The 23809-nt window shown below is 36.8% G+C and overlaps 2 protein-coding genes and 2 non-coding genes across 4 annotated transcripts; 1 reads left to right on the top strand and 3 right to left on the bottom strand.

Annotated features, from left to right (window-relative positions):
• Positions 1 to 6308: 6308 nt before the first annotated feature.
• rps27.2 (ribosomal protein S27, isoform 2) lies at positions 6309 to 11384 on the bottom strand. The gene is made up of 4 exons (XM_028470546.1): positions 11330 to 11384; positions 9393 to 9501; positions 8684 to 8794; positions 6309 to 6549 (listed from the first exon to the last, which is right to left on the bottom strand). Exons 1-4 carry the CDS (start codon positions 11333 to 11335, stop codon positions 6521 to 6523), a joined length of 255 nt encoding a protein of 84 aa, XP_028326347.1. The 5' UTR covers positions 11336 to 11384; the 3' UTR covers positions 6309 to 6520.
• Positions 7499 to 7627, bottom strand: LOC114478673 (small nucleolar RNA SNORA13). The gene has a single exon (XR_003675895.1). It is a non-coding gene; the product is annotated as a small nucleolar RNA SNORA13 (small nucleolar RNA).
• Positions 8871 to 9000, bottom strand: LOC114478672 (small nucleolar RNA SNORA13). Its single transcript, XR_003675894.1, has one exon. It is a non-coding gene; the product is annotated as a small nucleolar RNA SNORA13 (small nucleolar RNA).
• Positions 11385 to 13009: 1625 nt separating the features above from the next.
• rab13 (RAB13, member RAS oncogene family) lies at positions 13010 to 23563 on the top strand. The gene is made up of 8 exons (XM_028471233.1): positions 13010 to 13537; positions 15305 to 15365; positions 17197 to 17257; positions 17346 to 17423; positions 19597 to 19686; positions 19947 to 20012; positions 21384 to 21434; positions 21526 to 23563. Exons 1-8 carry the CDS (start codon positions 13414 to 13416, stop codon positions 21595 to 21597), a joined length of 603 nt encoding a protein of 200 aa, XP_028327034.1. The 5' UTR covers positions 13010 to 13413; the 3' UTR covers positions 21598 to 23563.
• The last annotated feature ends 246 nt before the right edge of the window (positions 23564 to 23809 follow it).

Raw genomic sequence — 23809 nt, 5'->3', positions numbered from 1 at the left:
CAACGTGAGAGACCTTAAGGACTTATTTATGTTTGACCAGCTGCCTGCGACCCACCCAGTACAGGTCCGCGACCCACTTTTGGGTCCCAACCCACCAGTTGAGAACTACTGGTATAAGATCTTGCCTGGTCATTTCATTTTCTGGTAAAAGTTTCACTCATTCCTTCTTCTGCTACACTTAGTCTTCCTCCAAGCCATTCTTTCTTTCACTATACTCGACTGCTACTAATTGATACAAATACTCATTAGTTGATAAATCAATTCATTACTGTACAGATGGTGCAGGAAAGTGTCCGTTTTCCACCATACAGTAAAAGCAAAGGGTTTCAGTCCGCAGAGTGGGACCTGAACCAACTTTACACAGTCAGAAGCTCGACATGGTCAGAAATGATCACACCCATTTGGGAATGATTCATTTCCAGTGGACATGACAGATTGCATGCGCCAAGTCACAAGGTTTCTAATGCCCATGGCCATTCACGCATAGCATCCATTACTGTGGTTTGTTCTCTCACAGCTTTTGTGTGCTGAGTGTGTTCTGCCTGCTTCTCTGTGCATTGCTGTTACATTATGGGGAAATGTGCAAATGTTTGTTTCGCATAGTGGTTCTCAAACTAGGGTGTTGGGAGCTGTGCAATAATTAAAAAGCATTAAAAACCGCAACAGTAAATAACTACTACTCCATTAGAATAAACAATCAAAACAGAAGGGACCAATGTGTCTTGACCCCATCAATTAAAGTTTTAGATCTTCTATATCAGGGGTCACCAACATGGTGCCCGTGGGCACCAGGTAGCCCGTATGGACCATGTGAGGGGCCATCAGGAGCTCTAGTGACCAATGAGCTCCATCTAAACACTGGTTTACTTTCCAGAATTAAAACTCACAAAGATAAATACATGTGACAGATGTAGTTAGTACTTAAGTTAAATACTGTTGCACATGATAAAGTCTTAATATTAAATTACCATCTTTAAATGTTGATTTTCACTGAAACATTGTGACAAATGATTTTCAGTGTTGCACATTGGGTGTATGGGTTGTGGTATGTTATATATAATGTAAAATATGACATAATTGTTACATTTTACAAATGTTATGTTATACAATTAGTTCAAAGTTGTTTGTTAGTAGCTAGTTCAGCTACCTTTACTCTGAAAGGAGCCCTTTTGTCTAATCTCACCTTGATAAAAGTCCTTCCTGAGCCGAAAAAAAAAATCTTCTCAATGAAGACAATAGTGTGTGTAAAACTCCACCCATCCATCTTCATACCCACTTATTCCCATTTATCAGGGTCGCGGGGGTCTGCCGGTGCCAATCTCCGGCTCTCATAGGGCGCTGGGCGGGGGGTACACCCTGGACAGGGCACCAGTTGTGTAAAACTCTATACAGTTAAAATTATATAGAATAATGTTATGTAAACAACTTCTTTTTTTTTTCTTCAGGTAATATATATGAAAAAATATCTTGAATTTGACATGATCATGTCAGTCAACACAAGCTAATTGCTAATTTCTTGCAACATATCAAGCATGCATATTAAGCCAAAGTGTTGGCAGTTAAATAAGACTTTCCCTACCCAAATGAAAACTCTGTTTTTTTCATAGACTAGTCTTTTTGTTGGTTTAGTTATCTTACCAGGGATTTAAAACTTAAGGTTTGCCACAGATGCAAGGAAGGTTGATAGGAGGTAAAGTAGGAAGGTGGCAGAGTTATTTTATTTATTATAGTTTTTTTAGGTTAAAAAAAGGTTTTATCGTAATTTTATTTATAGTTAATGTCATTCATTTGTTAATACCCTCAGTAAGAAATAACAATTCATTCTTTTAATATTTTATCTAAAACTATAGGGAGCCATTGCAAAAGAATCAAAGTGTCACGAGGCTCTTGAGCTGCAGATTTCAGACCTATGTGCTAGTTTTCTATGAAATGTAATGCAAATGAAACTGTTGCATGTTGAAACTTAAAACATTTCGTTCTTGTTTTAAGTTTTAAGCTTGTTTTAACCTTCCTTATTTTCTTACCCTTTAATTCAAGTGAAACCGTGAACATTTAAAACTGGTAGCCCTTTCAGTCTATCCAGTACCTATGAAGTAGCTCAGTTTCAGAAATCTTGGTGACCCTTGTTCTAGTTCATAGCTTGTATTAATGTAGCCCGATTTCTCTGTGTATGTAGGGTTTGTTGTCAGTGAAGTATAGAGCTGTTGTCTTGTGTACTCGAGATGCCATCTGCCCTGTGTGCTGCACTCAGTGTCAGTGTGACAGAACGAGACTTGTCACAGTGGACTGACGGCCAGAAGAAACTGACAAGTAGGCTGGACTTTGGCTGAGGCTCTGTTGGAGGTCATTGCCTTGGAGTCATGGGGTCCTTCAGATCCAACACAGCTGCATTCAGCTCAGTTAAACTGGACATTATGGCTTTGTAACGACACAAGGAGACAAAATCATTTGTGTGTGTTAGATCTACATTAGCATGGTTTTTTTTCCCTGTACTGCGTAGGATGAAAGTGGAACCATTGTGCTAACCTTGGTCTATAGAGCTGCACTTACAATAGATTCCCACCCCCTTATCATTCAGTGTAGACTGCCAGTAATATGTGCCATTCGTTTTTTTTCTTCTTACTGTCAGGCCATTTCTCTGAAATATGGTTTTGTTCCAGATTTTGTATCAAAACCTTCCAAATCTATGACACCCACACAAAAATGACCCATCAGAATTGAATGTTAGAGTTTTAGTAGAACAAGGGAATCTCACCAACACCTCCCGCTAGGATGCCTCCCCCAGCCTGAATCTTGAGAAAACAAACCCTAGCTGAAGTCTTGCAGGGACCATATTAAAACACCTGTAGTTATTTAAATATAAGTAGAATATTCATTTCTGATGTAGAGCATTGCATTCCACAAAAGAAAGAGTATTTCCCAAATCTTAAAGTGCATGGAGCATTCAATAATGCCAAAACCCAAAGGTTGCAACACATCCTTCATACAAGTGGAGGTGAAACTATCCTAAACCTAATTAAATACCCCAGTTGCCACTTTATGTAACTGAAAGATCATTGCACAATACTGTAAAAGGTGCACAGCATTGAAGATCACCCTGGACTTGAACATAGGCTCTTTTTTGGTACTAGATTTATACAAAATTGCCAATGAGCCAACACTATATAAGGTGTTGCATTTTGATTAGGTAAAGTTGGTAGACCCCGTTATGGTCTCTGAATAAACCAAATTATGATAGCTTATTAGTGACGTTGAATTAACTTATTTTGAAAAAATATAAACTATGAAAATAAGACCATTTTGTTATGAAACCTCTATTTAAGCCTTGACCACACTCTGGACACCCCTTTGAAAAATGTAGTTCTGCTACTGGTATTTACAACAATAGCTACTCTAAAAACCAAAAATAGTTAGCTTTCTAATTCAAATCATTTCTTAGAACCAAGGTAATCAGTATGACAATGTGGTTCAAGAAAAACAGTAAGTTATTGATCATAATTCTCCATCACATTAATCATTTAAGGAAGGGAAGCTGTTTCAGGTCATTGCGTTGCACGACTACAGCAACCCCTACCTAACATGTGCAGCCCTGCAGCTATAGTTATTTAATGTTTAGTCTTTGCTGTGCATGGCAGACAGTGTCTCCTCCTACACATCTGTTTATCATCCCCTGCAGGTGGGTACAGATGTTAAAGAGTCTGTCTGCTCTCACAGGGACCCTGTTATCAGTTGCTCACTGTTTGGCCCAGCCTGCTTGTCATCTGCACTGCGTTGACCACCCATGTCTAATAGATACATAAATTTGTGTGTCATGGCTTGCCACAACCACATATACAGTTGTTTGTGCTGTTTGAAGGCCTAAATCTACGGTTAATGCGTCACTATAAAAAAAAAATGGTGGAGCTGGGGCCACTCTGTGTGGAGTTTGCATGTTTTCCCTGTTTTTCCAGTGATTCCACTCCTCCTGTTCAAAAACATGTTACATTAATGTGGTTCATTATGTAGGCTGCACATGTCAAACTCAAGGCCTGGGGGCCAATTCGGCCCACAGCAGAAAGCAAAAAATGTCAGAGAAACCATGAATTGTTGTGTATATGACCAACTAATTCAGTTATAAATATCTCAAAAATAACACATTCAATGAAACTCCAACATATTAGGAGGGCTCACATTTTCCCCATGTTTGTGTCACATGATGGAAGTCATTTTTAATCTTAAATTGATAAAGAAACCTAAATGTTTCCAAAATACTGCAATTTTCTTCGAATTATTCCACATATTCCCCAAATTACATAAAAATTGGCCACAAAAATAAAAAAGTTAAGTGAAGATCCTGCAGGGACTGATATCACTTATGGTTTCCATATCATCAGTGCCGCTCATATTTTATCATTTATTTTGATGTGGAAGTGCAAACTGGAGCACAATAATGATTAAATTACCCATAGCCCACTTAAGATAAACTGCTCTGTATTTGGCCCCTGAACTAAAATGAGTTTGACATCCCTGACATAAGCAGTGAATAGGTGTGTTACTTTTCTGAGTTACTCTGTAAAGAATCTGGTGTAATTTCCCTGTGTGCCATTATCTGCTGTATAGTTCACACTGATCCTCTGCTTGTCAAATGAAATGACCGCACTGAAATGCATGCAAACACAATCAGTGACATTGTGACAGTAATATCATCACTTGTCAGCTTCATACCATTTTATATTCCAATTACCTGCTAATTGTGGAGTAAAAGGCATTGCAGCCATCTGTTCGTCATTGTTGTTAGAGGCCAGGTCGTTCAGATTGTGTGATTTAAGGACACTTTTGCCTCTTACTATTAAGCTGTCTTTGCTGATTTAAAAAGAGTTGAATACATGGGGTCATTTGAGTTCTTCTGCTTTCAATTGCCAATAAAAAACTGCAGCTCTTATAGTTCAACGCCAAGGCTCAATTTAAATCCAATGATCTTTAAACAATGAGTCTTAATTACTAAAACAGCAAGACAGACTTTATGAAATTAACTGAATAAGAATCACCACTAAAAGGTTGACGGTTTGTCTTTTAGTTTCTGGTCTTTGGGCAAAAAATTAATGAAGTAGATTAGAGAGACGCAGGGAAAGGTGAGATGTGATGTTAGGGACTGTCGAAGCATGTTGACTTAGTTTGGTTTACACATCATAAGCCGCTGCAGAGGTCCAACGAGCAGTGGAAGGGTATCGCCCACCTTATTGGTGACTTCTCTTTTTTCGATTTTTTTTTTTTTACTACCATGAAAGAGAGGAAAGGCTGGCTTAAATTATAAGACAACATTCTACAAGGTAATCGTGGGTCCTTGGGTTTACATTTTAATCTGTGTGATTTCCTAACAAACCCATCAATTTTAGAAGCATAGTCTTGCAACCAATTTCCAGCTGACCGACAACTATTCCACTTTAAGTTCCTACTGTCATTACCACTAAACACACTAGTGATTAATTTTTTTTCATGATTTTATTCGGAAGTAGTGTCTATAACATACAACCAAGACACTATGAAACAAAAAAAATCCATCAAAACAATATTTAACAAATAATTCCTTTAAAATACATCTTCACCTTTTTAATCATGCAATTAAGTCATGTTACAAAGTTTTACCTTCCAAGAGATCAAAAATATCTCCAAGCAAGTAAATTTCTCAAGTTTTGCTTGGATCAACATGTAATTTAACTACACGATGAACTGATTCCTTTGACACCTCATTAATTGCATTAACATGTTTTCCATAAACGTCACTTATTCCAGCTGCAAGGAACTACCATTGATGCTGCCTCAGGGTCTGAAGCAGGCACCGATAGCATCAAACCCATTAACCTGATCCTATTGCAGCTTTAACTCTCATCAATCAGTGTTTGGATGGGCCACATGCCATTTTCACAGAATAGTGAACAGGCTTCTAGAGTCACACAGCAACCTGAACACTCCACACTGTAATTAGAGAAGACATGCATACATCTGTAGAGCTGAGCCAATAAACCTCACCCATGAGCCCTGTGTCAATGTGTGTAAATGACACTAACTGATTTAATTACAATTACAATTAGCAGACGCTTTTATCCAAAGCGGCATACAACACGAGCAGTTAAGGTTAAGGGACCGTCTCAACATCCCAGTGATGGACTGGGGTGGATTTAAACCAGTGGCCCAATGATTACAAACCCACTTCCTTAACCATTACCTACAGATGGTAAGGTGTTTCTAATCCTAAACAAATAAAATTTAAAAAAAACATTAATTATAAAAAAGGAATAAGTCACTTGATGGCAAGCAATAAAGAAACCTTGATCAAAACCCCTATTTTATTTGGACAGCTGGAATAAAGTGAGGAAGGCCTCAGTGAGGACATAAAAAGCTCTTCTTGTGTTCACAGGCCATTTCCATGTACGTTTTCCATCACCCTTTTCTCTGCATCTTCTTTGTGGCAGTGTCACTTGATGTTTATCAAGTTCTTTCCCAGCTCCTCAAACACACATCTCCATCAAGGCCAGTTACACTAGTGCTGTTTTCTCCTGAAAGAGCATCCTGGGTGGAGACAAAAACACATTGCATTTCAGTTATGGGAGCCAAAACTATGCCTAGTTTAATTTGCATTTTTTTTTACATTGCATTTTGTTACCCAAGGACCAACAAAAAACTGCAACTAAGGCTAAAAATTATACAACTGAGGTGTTCAACATGTTCCATTGTTGTTTTCCAACGACACCAAGTAATTTTCAAAACTATTCAAAGCATTCCCTTTTTAGAAATAAAATTTTAGTGGTAGGGTAGGTATAAAACAAACCTGATGCACAAACATGTGCACATGCAACAACAGCGGTTTAGCCATTAGCCTTTTAATCAAATGAATCGCCTCCAAACATGAATGGTTTCAATGCCAAGGTTTACAACTGCACTGGTGTAACTTGGAGCACAGTGCACAAGATGACCTTGGTTTCCACAGTAGCAGAACACGAGACTTGGTGAGACGAAGTGAGTGTCAAAAACCAACCCCAACCCCTTAGCTCAGCACATTGATAAACACACTTTGCACAGTCCTAAGACTATTGAGACAACACCACCTTGCAGTTCTGCAGAAACCATTTCCTGCTCTAAAACAATGTGTAAACTTGGCCTGCACAATTAATCACATTAATCGTGATCACAATTATGGTTGCAACGATTAAATTAGCCTAATTGTGTTCAATATTTACATATAAAATATGGCTCTGCACTCTAAACCTATATTTATTTAGTTCGCCTTTGGCACATTTTAAATTCTTGGATTTATTTTCAAATTAGGTTTTATTATAATTCAATTTTAAAGCCTAATTTTCCACTGTAATCTGTACGAATATTGTTTAAAAGTAGTTCAATATAAACTGTTTTTTCCCTAAAATGATGATTAATTGTGATATAATCGTGATGACAATATTATTTTTAAAAAATTATCGTGACTATGATTTTGGCCATAATTGTGCAGCCCTAGTGTATTAACTGTGCTTGAAGTTTGTGCAGAAACAGATCATCAAAGATACAATTCTCTCACAACCACAAGAGTCACTGTATGCCTCAGTAGACACCCTGTTCATGACTGACACAATGAGAGGGCAACACAGAGGCATGTGTGGAATAAGAACGAGTATTACAGTTGGATTCAACATCCTACCAAAAACATCCCATCAACAAACCACAACCCGTACTTTTTCATAAGGCCCTGTGTGATTGTTTTTCTTTGTTCATTGATGAGATGTGGCAGCCATGATAAAACTGCAGGTAACTATTTACTGTAGGGATGTAACGATTCACTCAACTCCCGATACGATTCGATTCACGATACGATTCTCTCGCGATTTATTTTACAAAATGGGACTGTAGACAAATGGTGACAAATATTCCTTTATTTTTTTGGGGGAAAAAATAGAAATACTGCACTATTTCCTTTTGTATTTCATAGTCAAAAGAATCCCTTGATAAACTATTCAAAACAATGCAATTGAACTAAAAATAAATCTTGAATGAAATAAATAAAGGAATAATAGAAATGAAGCCTATTCATTTAAATTCTGGTTCTATAGTAAACAATGCAAAACTGCATAGTAGTTATTTTTCTTTGTAAAAGTGCAACTGAAAATGTATTTTGTGCCTTAACAATTGGACTTTAAAAAAAAACAAACAGTTATTGCACTGTATTTACGTCAGATATTTGTTTGGACGAGCAGAGGTCCCAGTGGTCGGTTGGCATGCAACTATTCTAGCAGTGAAGAAGAGATGCTATGCGCTAGCAGACAGAGCTAATAGAAAAACGTGACTTATACAGATATTCTTTCGGTGCTAAAGGGGTAAGGAAACATTTATGAACATGTTTAAGAGTAGAAGGCGGCCAGAAACAAAGCAGTAGCAGATTCCGCCCGTCGCCTCAGCATTTGGACAAGAGAATATATAGCGCCCTCTGCTGTTTAAAAAAGTACTGCAATTCAATTTTCAAAGAATCGATGTGAACCGATACCGATGAATCGATTTGAACTGTCTTACGAATAATCGTTACATCCCTAATTTACTGTAGTCAATTTATACTTGCTTCAATACAAAAAGTATATTTATCTCTACTTGATGTCTCTAAGCAAAAGTATTTAGAGAGGAAAAAGGTGTAAATGAAGGGATGGGGCTTTCCTCGTACCTTCTGTCAGACGAGCCTTTCCTCCTGTGGGCTGACACAGGACTGTGGAACAACCAACACACAGCACCACCGTCTGAGCGTGGCTGAACACTGTGGTGATCTTGTAGCAACCTGTAAAACACAATCAGATGATTGTCACAAAAAAACGCTACATTTACCGAGACAATACAGAGATGCAAGTGTGTAAACGTGTTGTTGCAGACATTTGTGTTCAGGAGTCACCAGTAACTCTAAACTAAACACCACAACGTTTACTGTATGCCTTATCTGACACCCTGATCACTAGAGGTGAAATGACAGGGCAACACATAAAGGCAAATAAAGTGCAGATGGATCACAGGCAGTTTTTTTGTGTTAAACTTGATTACGTTCCACAACTGAAGGCTGATGATCAGAGTCAGGACTTCAGAAATCCTCCCTAGCTAAATTACATGAATGTTATAGTACTTATCAATAACTACAAAGACAGAATGAATCAACGCATCCTTTGTGTGATGGCGATGTTACAAAATGACAAAGAGATTATAAAAATACATAATCACTATAACATGCTTGGCTGTGCAATGGTTCAGTTCTCACACACACAAGAACGTAGGAAAAAACGAACTTCATTATTTGGTTGCTTTAATCAAAACTACCCCATTCGAATGTGTCCATCTGAACAATAAAGACTTGGAATGTGTAGCTTTTCAGTCTGAGACCCACTCACCTGGACATTTGACATCCATAAAATAAGAGTTTGGACTCTGAACGAGACGCTTCTTTTTGTGCCTTCTCCTTTCCTCTTCAGGGCTGGGGTGCAGCAATTCTTTGGCGAGCTGAAAAGCAACAACAACATAAAAATATGGACCCTTTCAGCCACACATTGATAATTGTTGCAAGTCATCAATTGATGCAGAAGTGAAAAATGATTATTAAGTGATTCAGAGCACATGGCGTCATTGATGTCAAGCATTGAGTCGTAGAAGAAAGAAATCACTGTGGAGAAGCTCACAGCTTCATGGTTAGTGAGTAAGATTAAAGCAGTCAAAAAAGATCTGAACTAAGTGTTAGTTATTTAATAACCAAAGTTAGCCACCAAGAAAACATTGTTCTCTTGTATTGTAATGTTTCAGATTGATAGCAATCAGTCATTAATTAATCTCCACATTTATATTAGTTACATACATAAGTATAAGAATAAAGATAACCTTTATTCATCCCACAATGGGGAAATTTGCAGTTTCAGCAGCAGATAAATGAGAAGATAATGTTGGTATAACAACTGTTTCAGTAGGTTGGGGTAGACATCTTGAAAAGGCGTTTGTTTTAGAAAAAACTAAACTTTCTTATTCTTGCCAAAGACCTAAAAGATTAGATTTTTTACATATATATATGTACCTCAAGGTACATTTTTTACACCAAAGCCTTGTTCATTCTTAATTTAGTCTCAAGCCAATAATGTTATTTGTGATGTGTTTAGGGTTCTTCTACTGATTTAACTTGCTTATTAGTATTGTGAAGTTAAAATTTTGAACGTCAATAGTCTCCCCTCTTCATTACTAATATAAAAGGCTAAAGTTGGAATGTACAGAACGCCTGCTTATTGCCTCCATGGCCACATTCAAACCAACACTGCCACCTGCTGGTAGATCAGAGTTTAACAAGAGTCCGATGACAAGAAAAACAATGCACACACGTTTCTGCTGACTGGTTATGTAATGAGCTCATACCCATTTAAATAACATTTATTTAAATGTGATGTCTATTAATCGCCTGAATATAGAATATGACATTAAAAATAAGATATGAACACAATAAAAGACCATACTTGCCACAAGAAAAGAGATTTCTGCCAACCTTTTACTCTGCTTTATTTATTTGGAATTAAACATATACACTATGCTTTTAATATTTTAGGTTAAGTTTAATCATTTTGCCTGTAAATCTTCAGCTCTGTGTTATGTTCCGAACAAACAGATCATTGTCAAATGCAGAAATAGCGTCCAAAAATTAACTTAAAATGAACTAGACCTATGAAATATTATCTTAAAACAAACAAACGTGCATTTTTTTTAACCATTATGATAAAATACCAATATATTTTGACATGTATGCGCTTTGCTTCAGTCAAACGCACTACAGCATGTCTGTCTGCTAGCAGCACTTTGTGTACAATTTAAGCCTTAACGCAATAAAATAAATTATTAACTTGCAGGGCTAAAGGTTGCAGCACATGTAGATAACTATTTTTGGTTAGGCAAAGTCGGAAAGTTATTAATAATAATCACAAAAACACAGGGGCCTAAAACGAAAGAACAACAAAAGCTTACGAAGCGAATACATCGGTTTAAATAAACAAACAATTTTACGGCTGTTTTGTCGTATTATGTAGGATGTATTAAACTGCGCTGGATTCGGATGTCATTTTTTTTTTAAAGATAGTTAATTTTACATATTTCACTATGTGGAACCTCGTGGTCTTCAACCCCCCCAGCACGTGTTACGCCGTATTGCGTTTTGTTTTTTATACATACAAAGACCGCACAGAAAATTATTTTTGTGCATCTCGATTCTAAACGCCTAGTTTAACACTGAGAAATACAAATCAGACGGTGAAGGTTATTGTTATAAAAGATGTGCAAAGTTTTCGCTCCAGTTACTCACAGGCATTTTCGCGTCTTCTTCTTCGGCCTCAAACTGAACAACAACGGAAGTGCGAAGACTGTTGACTCAGCTAAAGGAAGTCCCGCCCCGGAAACAGGAACACTGTAGAATAAATTCGTTTAGAAACTGTTATATTTAAAATTTTATTACAATTAGTGCAGTGCCCGTAGGAAGCATGTATTGAAATAGAAAAGTGGGAGGTTAAGTAGCTTTTTGAGGGATGGCCAAATGTGGTTGTGTTTGAAGGTATGACATCAGGGACATTTAAGGTTTGTTGTGAAATGTGTAGAGTGATTACTGTTGTTTATGTTTTGTTGAGAGTTGATGAATTTGTCAGCTGTGATTGTTGTCTAACTTCACCACTGTGACCAACTTTATGTTTGGTCGCCATCTTTTTTTTTTGGGGGGGGGGGGGGCGGCGGCGGGTGTACAGCACAGCCATAGATGCAGATGAATTTTTTTTTTTGTCTTTAACTGTATTGATTTTCTGACATACGTCATGTTTGTTCTTTTTTTCCAACTTGAATAAAGTTCAAGTAAAAAAAAGTTAAGAAACCTTTATCTTTAACAGAACAGATATTAGTAATTTTATGAATTACCAAAATGTTACATATCTGAAGTTTTTTTTTGTTTACCGTAAACTCAGAATAATTATCAATTTGTTTATTCTATATGTCAGATATTACATCCCCAGTATTCACCTGATTTTGTCAGGTGAATTCCACTATTTTGGACCTTGATTTATTGATTTACATTTCAATTTTGCTTTCCTTTTTTTGCACTCATTTTTCTAGTTTATTCTCTTTGTTGTATTAGCCCTAATTTAGCATTGTTCTGTAACTGTTTTAGGTGCATTTTGTTGCATTAATGGTGCAACTGTGTTCTCTGGTTTTATGTTTTTCAAAAAAAAAGTTTCAAAAGTTTTGGGGGTTTTTTTGTTGTTTTTTTTAAAGAAACATATGGTGTTATTGTTTTGATATTTGGTGATGTAAAAAAAAAAAGAATTTTAAAACACAACTGCTACCAGAAAGTTAAAATAGCTAATTTCGGTGTTGGTAATAAATAAATAAATATTCATACAGGTTATGAAGCATAACATATGAATTCAAAAAGGCCCATTTTTCAAAAATAGCCTAATTGGGTAATTTCCTCCCAAAATAATCTCACCATGATTGTCTTGAATAATACGGTTGTAATAAATATAAAAGATAAACGCAATCAACAATGTTATCAAAATGCATAAGTTGCAGAATAAATATTGTTTTTATTTGGGGTGTAATATATGACTGTATTTTCATTTGAAAAAATTTGTGAAAATAAATAAAGTAAAAATTTAACATATTAAAAACGTAGGATGTTGTGAAAGTTACGCCCACATTTATTTCTTGCAAATGATAACGAGGGCTGAGAATAACGTGTATGAAAGCATCGATTTATTGACTTTTGATGTTTCTTGTGTACATTTCTACTACTTCTATGTGGGGAAAGATTTAAAAAAAAAAAAAGGTGTGGTCACATTATGTGAATCATAATAAAGTGTTGTTGCTCATGTAGTTTATATGAATGTGCTTTTGATTACCTTTAATGCTTAAAATAACGTTAATGTGGTGCATTAGTCCCGTTTATAGACTGTTAAAGTGATCTTTTGGTAAAACAGTGCCCCCTCGTGTCTACAATGAGTCACTGCAGCCAAAGCAGGATTTGACCTGATGGCAAATTTTTTTTCTTCCTGCAGGCTGAAAAACACGTCGGCGATCCGGTATGTTATTTAACGCGGTGATAGTGACTCTGTGAGGGCGGAAGGATAACGCTGTAACATATGTGCTGGTCAAGGTTTAAACGATAGACAGTTGAACTTTATGTGAAGTGATTTTCTTTATCTAAACACGGCTCTGAGGCACTAAAGGGGGTCGGAATTTACCGGTGAAAGACCGTGAGGGGGTTAAAAAAAAATTAAAAGAAAAAAAGAAAAAGGAGATCCTCTCTAAAGGTTTTGAGAGTTTAAATCGACCTGTGGATGAGAAAGACTTCCAACTTCCTCCGACGTCTTTGAGCAGTTGTGGAAGAGGAGCTGAAGTTTAGCCATGGCGAAAAAATATGATTTTCTTTTCAAACTGCTGCTGATCGGGGACAGTGGAGTGGGAAAGACATGTCTCATTATTCGCTTTGCTGAGGACAACTTCAACTCTACCTATATCTCCACCATCGGTACGTATTTGCACATTATTGCTCTGTGATAGTTTTGCTCCACCTCTGACATTTCCCAGATTACAGCTTTCCTCGTCTACAAACTGGTTTTTACCAAAACTGGTGACATGTTCCAACTAGTCTGAGCTATGCTATTTTTCCTACAATTTCTTTCCTTCTCTCTCTCTCTCACTTTTTTCAACTTCAGTGTTAAGTTTGTGTGTTGAAATCCCCCTCCCTCCCTCCCTCATTCCTATCTGGATCACCATCTCTGTGTTCCCATGAGAATAAACTGGTTCACTGACGTGCACAGGACGGCCCCTCCTACGTCCCATCTGTCTCTATCAGCCTGTGTGCATCCAACAGGAAAAACAAAGCCCTTACACCAGACATGGGCAACTGGCGGCCCGCGGGCCAAATGTGGCCCTCGATCTAATTTTGAGTGACCCCCCCCCCCCCAAAAAAAAATTGTGTTTCAAGAAGTTGGAAGGAATATAAAGCCCTCATGATACATGCTATTTTACGGTGGCCCTAAAAGCTCACAACACAACACAGAATGACGAACACAAAACGAACACACGCACAACACAACACTAAAGTGAAAAATGTGGATCTGCTTTAGTGTTGTATTGTGTCGTGTCATGTTGTGGGTTTTCTATATGCATGCGCTTCCCTTTTGTGTTGCGTTGTGGTGTTCGTCATTCTGTGCTGTGAGCTCTCGGGTACATTTTGTGTTGTGTTTTGGGGTCTTTCATTTTGTTGTGTTGTGAGCCTTTAGGGCCACCGCACACAAATCCACAGCAAAATGCACAAAGTACACAAAAATACACACTTTATCAGTCATCAGATATAAATCTCTATGCTTCCTAAAGGATGTCATCGGTAAATGAAAGGATTGCATCGATGTCTAAATGTTCTCTCTCTCTCGTCAGATGAAATCCACACAGTGATGCGTTAACACGTCACTGTGTGGACAGCTCGCTTTCTAAGAGATCTGATTGGTCAGGAGGTGGAACTTTAGCACTCGCGAAGATCCTAGCCAGAGAAAAACCTGCTCGCAAGCAGGCTAGTCGTTCAGCATAGGTTTCCATGGTGATTTTGCTCTGTAAGACGTTAGCAAGCTTCGTAGTCCAGCACACAGTGATTTAATCCCGGAAGTTAGCATGATAAGAGGAAATCAAAATTCGTAAAATACCCCCAAAATGCCAACAAAGACACAATAATCACTTAAACAAACAAAATGACTACAAAAACACACAAAAAAACAACACATTTCAGAATATCTCCAAAGACACAAACTGTCAACAAAATGACACAAAAATACAGAAAACCACAACAAAAAATACAAAGTGACCCCATAATCCACAAATCGACAACAAAAATGCAGAAAATAACAGAAAAATACACAAAATGACAACAAGAACACAAAAAATAACAAACACATATAATGACTAAAGACTGACAAAACCATAGACAAAGATAAAAAAAAAAAGACAAAGCCCTTTTTAATTAATGCTCACATTGGTCATTATTCTAAATGCTGACATGAATGTTGATAACGTGGCCCTTGGGTCAAATACAAACACATTTTTGTGGCCCCCATTGTGATGGAGTTGTCCATCCCTGCCTCATACAGTCTCCTGTCCAGGTCCACACCTCAGTCCTTAGTGTCTGTGTGTGGATTAAAGTGGATGAAGGGGCCACTTTCAATTTAAAAGGTTAATTTTAACTGTTAACTTTATCTTTGATCTTCTTCATTCTCTTAAATTTTCTCCATTTTCTTCTCAGGCATCGACTTTAAAGTAAAAACCATTGAAGTGGATGGAAAGAAAGTAAAACTACAAGTATGGTAAGGAATGAGAGTTTTTTTATGTGTGCGTGTGAGAGAGAGAGAACTGAGTTATCTTCCTCTGAGTGCTTCTGCTTTAGGAACCTCCCACTTGTCCAAATCAGGACTTTATGACAGGGTTTAGTGTCCAAGCATCCATCATGCATGGTCACCACAGAGAGCCACTTCATGACATATGCGTGGAGCGGCTGTAACTAACACATATTTAACATATTTAGCATGCCTTCTGTTGTTTTTGTTGTTGCTGAAAACAGAAAGAGACTCATTTTAAATGCAAAGAAACAAGGTTATTGTGTTCAAAATGCAGAGCAAAGAGTTTTCATAACAGCAGTTTCTACAACCTGTTGGTGATTTGGATTGTTACTTTGCAACCTGTGCATTTTCCAAATAAGTTTTCGTCATTAGTACTGAATCAGGACACGCTTTTACATCATTGAAAAAAAAAAAAAACTGTGGTTGGACAATGAGTTTTTGGGGGATTGGTGATACTACCTGTCAGTAACTAGGGTATAAAAAGTTAAAGGGAATAAAAAGATAAATAAAACTGTTAGTTAACACTGTACAATATTGTATAATAGTGGCTATTTTAAAACATGAGAAAACAACAAATTACAACACCATGAAAACAAGGACAAAGCATTAAAAAACTATTCTCACCCGCCATAAAACATCTAAAAAAAATACAGACTGTGGAATGTTTTGTATTTGACCAATTGATTGTATTTTTGTATGATTTTAATAAAATGCCCACAAATTATGTTTTCCTTTTAACCAAGTCAAACATTTCTATTCATATATATTACCAGGTAAATCATAAATAAGATGCAAAATGTACTTTATATGTGAAGTTGCACTATATTCAGTATTGTTAATATGTATTCTAAAATCGACATAGGCTGCCGTACATGTTTTTGGATGGTGGAAGGAAACTGGAGTACCTGTAGATAACACATGCAAGATCAGGAGAACATGCAAACCACACACAGAAAAGATCAAAGTGTCCACCCAAAAAACTTCTTCAAAATATATAGTTTGAATAAAATATATAGCTTCATGAAGACAATGCTTTAATGTTTTAAAAAATTTGAAATTATTTCAACATTATAATATATATCATGTCGGGATGCACCGTTACCACTCTTTCCCCAACTGATGCAATACTGACACTTGGTAATGTGTACTTGCGGATCCCGATACTTATACCACAAACACAAAAAAAATAAAGAAAGTGTCTATTTGTTCGGTTGCCGTACAGACAACCCCCGGTGCTATTGGTACGGTTACTGAAGTACAAGTACGTAGCGTCTTAGGTTTAGGGTTAGGGTTAGGGTTAAGGTATAAACCAATATCGCAACAATTTTTAAGGTTAGGGTTAGGGTTAGGGTCAGGTTTAGGGTAAGGTTTAGTCTTAGTCCCGCAACCTGAACTGACCAATGACTGACCTATCATGTGACCTAAACTGGCCTAATGGGGCGCTGCGTATGGAGAGAATGTCAGTATATTGATATGGCAATCGTACGGATAGCCACTGCCAAAACTAAAATGCAATGAATTGGAAAACGTTTTATTTTCATACAATTATTTACTTTTTTTTTTTTCTTTCTTTTTTTTTTTTTTACAAATGTTGGAAAGATGTTAATACGATTTATGAAAAAGTTTCAAAATTTCATTCTTCTTTTGTCATTTTTGTAAAAAAAAAAAATCATAAATTTTCTCTGACTAAATATTTTGGTCCTCTGCTAAGGAACCAGTGCTCCCAGTGGCCCTGAGACAGTTTGAGTTTGACGCCCTTGCATTCCACACTTGTTACTTCTGCATTTGTGTGTTTTAGGGACACAGCAGGACAGGAGCGATTCAAGACCATAACAACAGCCTATTACAGAGGAGCAATGGTGAGTTCAGGACTGATGTTTGGCTCCTGTTGTCCTTTTGTGGCACCTTTCACCTAAAAGTCTGTTTCCTGTGTCCATCCTCTGTCAGGGCATCATCCTGGTGTATGACATCACAGACGACAAGTCTTTCGAAAACATTCAAAACTGGATGAAAAGCATCAAAGAAGTAAGGCTGTTTCCACTTAGCTGTGACTAAGGCTTAGATAGCCAGGAAGTCTTTCACATGTGTTCGGTCAGTGAGTCATGGGCTTTTATTCTAAGACTCCACAAAGTAAAGACTGGGGTTTTAAAAGGTCATTTCACTCAAATCACAAAGATGTGTTTTGAGTCAGGAGCTTGTAACGTTGCCTGTAGAGATTTATGTCAGCTCACTGAATATTTTCATTGTATGTTTCCAATTGTCCTCGTGGATCAGAAAAAACAAATATTTCAAAGTTAGTTTTATCCTTGTTTAGCGACGACGTTGCGGCTCTTTAATGACATCCTTTAAACAAGGGAAATTCCTTTTTTGCTCATGATAAACTTAAAGCTGCTATCCGGAATTTCTGAGAAAACGTCTCGATGTCCCGCCCTCCACAGCTCTACTTCCTCTTCTGCCTCTGCCAATCTACCTGAAGCTACGCCTCTACGTTTGTGCACGTGCATTGCAAAACATAACAAAGGCGCACAACTACAAAAACTACACACTTATTGTCAGAGTGCCAGAACTTTTGATTAAACCACGGATGTCAAACTCCAGTCCTCGAGGGCCGGATGCCTCAGGCTTTTAAATGTGTCCCTGTTCCAACACAGCTGGTTGAAACCAATGTGTTGTCATCAAGCTCTGCAGAAGCGTGATAATGAGCCATTCATTTGATTCAGGTGTGATGGAGCAGGGACACATCTAAAAGTCTGAGGAATCCGGCCCTCGATGACTGGCGTTTGACACCCCTGGATTAAAACATGTTTATTATCTGTCCATGAGAAATGTCACCAAATCCTGATCCGTTCAGAATCATTTTAAAACCATCAACTCCCTCCACCTTTGAAAAGTAGCTCTGAGATCAATTCTGTTGTGGTCACGAAGACGTTTATCCACAAGCTTTGTACCTGGACTTTTCTTTTCTTTTTTAGTAGTAACTATATGTTGGCAGTCGTGGAATGGGTCATTTTGGAGTTTTGGAGTGCTCCTTAATGACGCTCTGCTGCTCAGAGTGATACCTATTTGAGACGCGCGGCCACGTTTCCATGCACAGTTTACGCAGAACGGGCATTCACTTTGATTGACCTCGCTCCAGGAAGTCAAAGCCTATTGGCTGGGCGCACTCGGCGCTTGTTTCCATTTGTATAGGGGTCTACAGGACGTACGAGGGACTTTTATACATTAATGTATATGAATGACCATAGTAAAAGACCAGTTAGCTATTTTTCTCATTTCAAAAGAATCATGCATAAACGTAGATTTCTCAGAAACTTCGGATATCAGCTTTAAAGAAAAGTTATCAATAAAGTCAGAAAACAACAGTGTGTCATCTGTTCTATGAAGAACGTTTAATATTGTAAGAAGCGTGTTTATGTTTATTGTGATTCTAGTCATGTGAACATGAACAGAAGATGATACAAGTTCTATGTTCTGAGTGTAACACAAATAAGTACCAATGTCATTATCAGAGGGTTGAAGAAATAGAAAAAATAATATAGTATAAACATGTGCACAGTAAGAAAAAAATACAGCTATTTCTATAAAGTAAAAGACAAAATAACATGATACTAAATCAATCCTATAGCTGTATGTTCTAATTATGTTTTTGATTAAACAGATTTGCTTGCAAACTCTTTAATAAAAATAATAATACATTTTGAAAGGTACCCAAGTTTCAACAATTAAAAAAAGCAACAAAAAAAAGAAAAAACATACATTAAATACATATTTAAAATGCTGGACAAGTGCGGTTGTTCAAATGGAATAGGCAAGTTCAAACATATTGGTGTAGAGTTCTGATTCCTAAAGTGAAAGTGAATCAGTTATGTCCTGCAACATTTGATAGACTTTATAGACCGACACAAGGCAAAGTCTATTTAATCTATAATCCATTTGTTTAAAAAACCTGAAGCCATTCTTTACAATAAAAAGCTTTGACTGTAAATCCATTTTACTGGATTGGATTTCTGAGAAGGTCATTTTAAACAGAGATGTTCTGACTGGAGGATTTACATGATAACATCTTGACTGTATCTCTCAGGTTTTTTGTGTAATCTTCTCATTGCTCTGTCGTCATCTTCTCCTAAACATGCTTTGTTGGGTACAGCTGAGCTTATTAAGCAGTAATCAGTCTAATTGCTGTTTCCTGCTTTCCCAGAATGCATCATCAGGGGTCAGCCGCATGTTACTAGGCAATAAGTGTGACATTGAAGCGAAAAGGAAAGTTTCCAGGGAGACGGGAGAAAAGGTGAGATGATCCCCACGTAAAGAACTCTGTAACCTGTCGACTGTGGTGTATCTATTATGACTTTTGCTACAGCACAAGTGCTTTACTTTATTGTGATATATTAGCGACAGTGTTGATAAGGTGAGCTCCAGCGACAGAGATCATATTTGCAGGAAGGTTGGATGGGTTTTGCCACATCGTCTTTAAAGGGACTTTAGATAAGAACCAGGAAGTGGTTGTGACTCATATCCTGTGAGCAGCTCTGTGTCTGTGCTTCACAGCTGGCCAAAGATCATGGAATCAGATTCTTTGAGACGAGTGCAAAGTCCAGCATCAATGTGGAAGAGGTGAGTCGTTGTAACGCTGCTGCTGCCTTTAGCATGTGTCAGAGTTGGGGTCAATTATAATTGTAATCACGTAATTGATAATTAATTACAACTATGATATTTTTGCTGTCGTATTCATAATTAAACTGTAATTGTGCTCAGATAATCAACTTTGTAATTGTCATGAAAATTCTATTAAAGTTGTCAATTATAATTTCATGCAAAACTGAGGAATCATACAGTTCTATACATATGTAGTTAACAATTATTAAAATATGTTTCATATAAAATTTTCCCACATTTTACCATTTTAAAAAAAAAAAAAAGGTAGAACTATTTTCATTGATTAGGAAGCCGAACAAGGTAACCAATAGATAAGAAAGAAATTAGATGATAGATATTTGTTTTTAGTGTATTTTACAGCTTATTTAGTTATCATAAGAGATGCTAACAGAACGATAACACGAGAGGAAGGTTCATTTCATTTTTTTCATTTTTTTTTTTATTTCCATCTCAGTTATTGTAGTTAATTGTAATTGGTTCTTAACCAGAACAAAGAGATCAGAGCACATTACTCCAGTTTTAAAGTCTTTACACTGGCTTCCAGTCGGCCTCAGAATAGACTTTAAAGTTCTGCTGCTGGTGTATAAATCTGTGAATGGGTTTGGTCCAGAACCCATCAGTGAGATGTTAGTCAGGTATGAACCCAGCAGGTCTCTCAGATCTATGGACACAGGTCAGATAGTGGAGCCCAGAGCTCACAGTAAACACGGTGATGCTGTGTTTAGTTGTTATGCTGCAAAGAAGTGGAACAAACTGCCAGCGGAGGTGAAGTCAGCATACAATGTGAACATTTTTTATATCCAAGTTAAAGGCACTATTTTTCTCTACTGTGTAAGATTGAGAGGGAGATTTTTGGGCATGTTGTTTTTCATGTTTGTTGATGATTTAATTTTTTTTTTTGCCGACATTAATATTCTTATTGGTTTTAATCTGTTGAATGTTTTCTGTTGCACTTTTTGATCATGTAAAGCACATTGAATTGCTTTGTGTATGAAATGCGCTATACAAATACATTTGCCTTGCCTTGCTTTGCCTTGAACTTTAGTAATTGAGAACGTAATTGTAATTGACTTTCTAAAGATAAAAGAAAAAGTAATTTATTTGTATTTGGAAAAAATGCTGGTAACTGTAATCAGAATTGAATTGTAATTGAACATGGGTAATTGAAATGTAATTTTATTATTTATTTCTTTTTTAATTTAAAAAAAAAACAAAAAATAATTGGAAGTTAAATATTCAATTGACCCCAACCCTGGTGTGTTAACTGTGCACTTTGGTTCAAATCATCACCGTTTCTCCATTTCTGCACTTCAACCCTTTAATTCGCAGTCTTTCCTGGCTTTGGCACGCGACATACTACAAATATCCAATAAGAAGCCGGTAAGTCTGATGATTAATCAACGCTAAAACTGAACGTGATTTGATGGATTTTTCAGCAGCGAGTAAAGTATTTTGATCGTATTTTAAACAGGGTCCCACAGGTCGAGAGGTGAGGATCACCAGTTCAACAGAGAAGAAAACCTCCAAGTGTGCTCTTCTCTAGATGTGATGCCTGCCTGTACACACCACAGTCTTCATGGATGTAGAACAACTTTTTTTTAAGAGTTACTGAGAAAACCTCCAGCAAGTTTTCTATCGCCATCTGCTGGTGAATATATTTTAAACACAGCAGCTGAAAGGTTTGCTTGTTTTTACGCCTGAAGTTACGCCATTTTCTAGTCTCTTGGTGTCCATATTCTGTTTTCCAATTACGTTTATGGAAGACCCTTTTGGTCCAATGTTCTATATTTTCTGTGACATCTACTGAGAAGTCTTAATGCCTGAAATGCTTGGATCTATCCTAGCCCTGATTATAATTCAGACCTGCTCACCACCTCGGCAGACATTTCTCTTTTTATTCCATGTGTAACCACCATATTGTTTCTAGAGCAGCATTTTTCAATAATTAGAAGGTCAATTTATTTCATTTCATGCCTATTTTATGAGCTATAAGAGTGTTGTTAGGTGGGAGGAGGAGCATAGTGTATTGGTTTGGGTCCTCTAACCGTTTGCAGAGGTGAGAAAGGTAATTTTGAGTATTTGATGGTTTTATTCCCATACTCTAATTTTCTCTCACAATACAAAACATGTGTTCATATGTTGAATACATGTGATTGAAAGAGTCCGTTTGGCACCTGAGTTTTTTTTTTTGACCGTGTCAACACATTTTATTGTCGTTAGAAAATTCATAGATTTCCTTAGATTAACACTAAATTATGAAGCTAAATTAATGCAAAAGTGCAGTATTGTAAGGTTATCATTTTGAAATTCCTACACTCCTACAGCGACAATTGTGACACATCTAATGCTGAAAACATAAAGGTGAGACGTCTGAATATTAAACCTAAAAATGATCTTATCTTAAAATTCACTTGATGAACCAATAATGATCAGTGTTGAATGTGTCACATATTGTTAAGGATAATAAACTGCTTCCAGGAGGAATACCTTTGGAAGAGTTTTTTCTTTTAAAAAAAATCCACTTTACTGTGTATTAGGCTTGACCATCAAATATAATATCTATTAGAACCCTGGATTAGGTTTTGGTATCCAGAAGATGATCAAGGAAGAAATTTGGGGAGAAAAAGGAAATGTTTTAGAGGTTGCACAAGCTTCTCAAAGTTTCCTGGAAATTGAATAATTACCTAAAACAATAAACATATATAACACTATGAAAAATGAAGCGTTGTGATGCCCTTAATTAAGCAGATTATGAAGGGAAGCGGTTTTGTCACCATGGGGATGATGCGATTCTTTAAAACTCTTGATCTGCCACAAAAAAAATCTTCAGAATTCCTCCAGCAGATGTCAACAAAGTCATGTGCTCACTGGATTTCTTAAGTTACAGTTTGTTTTGCAGAACAAACCCACAAATTTATTTCAATAAGTCTTTTTTATTTGGCTCGCTATGTTATAGTATGGAATCATTTTTAAGTGTCTTGTGAAATATTAATTCATTTGTGTAATATTTGGACCCAAATCATTTGGCCAGATATGGAACTAAATGCAAAGTTCTAATGTACAGAATCTAAAAAAATATATATAAAATTATGGACCACCCTAGTGTGCATCCTCAGCAATATGAGTTGAATCAGATCAACAACATTGTGATAAACAAGTTCAATATTTGGTGGAAAGATGAATAATGTAGGTGTGAACAGGAATAAGTGCAATATTAGAAGAAGATTGCAAAGGTGAAAGAATGATGAATGGAGTGGGTTAGAATAAAGAGCCGAGGAAGCAGCAGCACTCTCGTGGCCCTCGTCTGGAATTGTTAGTGTTTATTGTGTTTAATCTAAAGTGCCATAAAGAAACACCACAATAGTCATCAGATTGGCTCAAAAGAAGAAAAAAAAATATCAGTCATGACATCTGACATCCTTTTAGTTTCTCCTCTTGTACAATCAAAATGAATCTCCATTTTTCCCTTCCCACCTGATAGTATATCAATAAAAGCCCCAAACAATCTGCTCTGGTTTTTTTAGGTTTTCTCTTGTCAGAATAAGACATTTTTGTCAAACAATTACAAATTAGTCTCGAAAACCCACTGACATGCTGTTGGTGTATATCTGCAAGTGCAACTCCACATGTAAGTCTAATAATCTTATGATTTAAATTACTGTATCTGCTCTAAAGAAAGCTCTACATCAACATTTAAGTACGTAACACCGAGTCATCACAGAAGTAATAGCATTTCCTTCCTAATGGAGTAGCTA

The sequence above is a fragment of the Gouania willdenowi genome, chromosome 16 (assembly GCF_900634775.1).
Source record: "Gouania willdenowi chromosome 16, fGouWil2.1, whole genome shotgun sequence".
NCBI classification, from domain to species: domain Eukaryota; kingdom Metazoa; phylum Chordata; class Actinopteri; order Blenniiformes; family Gobiesocidae; genus Gouania; species Gouania willdenowi.
Note: the sequence above shows the minus strand (reverse complement) of the source record. Positions and strands in the feature narration are given on the sequence as shown.

Bases quoted from the DNA above. Each gene is read 5' to 3' on its own strand.
- rps27.2 (XM_028470546.1), bottom strand. The intron at 8,795-9,392 runs GTGAGTGGGTCT...TGTGTTTTACAG, and splicing joins TATGGATGTCAAATGTCCAG to GTTGCTACAAGATCACCACA. The intron at 6,550-8,683 runs GTACGAGGAAAG...GTCTCCACCCAG, and splicing joins AAAGGCTCGTCTGACAGAAG to GATGCTCTTTCAGGAGAAAA.
- rab13 (XM_028471233.1), top strand. From the start codon at position 13,414: ATGGCGAAAAAATATGATTTTCTTTTCAAACTGCTGCTGATCGGGGAC. The intron at 17,258-17,345 runs GTGAGTTCAGGA...ATCCTCTGTCAG, and splicing joins CCTATTACAGAGGAGCAATG to GGCATCATCCTGGTGTATGA. The intron at 21,435-21,525 runs GTAAGTCTGATG...TATTTTAAACAG, and splicing joins AAATATCCAATAAGAAGCCG to GGTCCCACAGGTCGAGAGGT.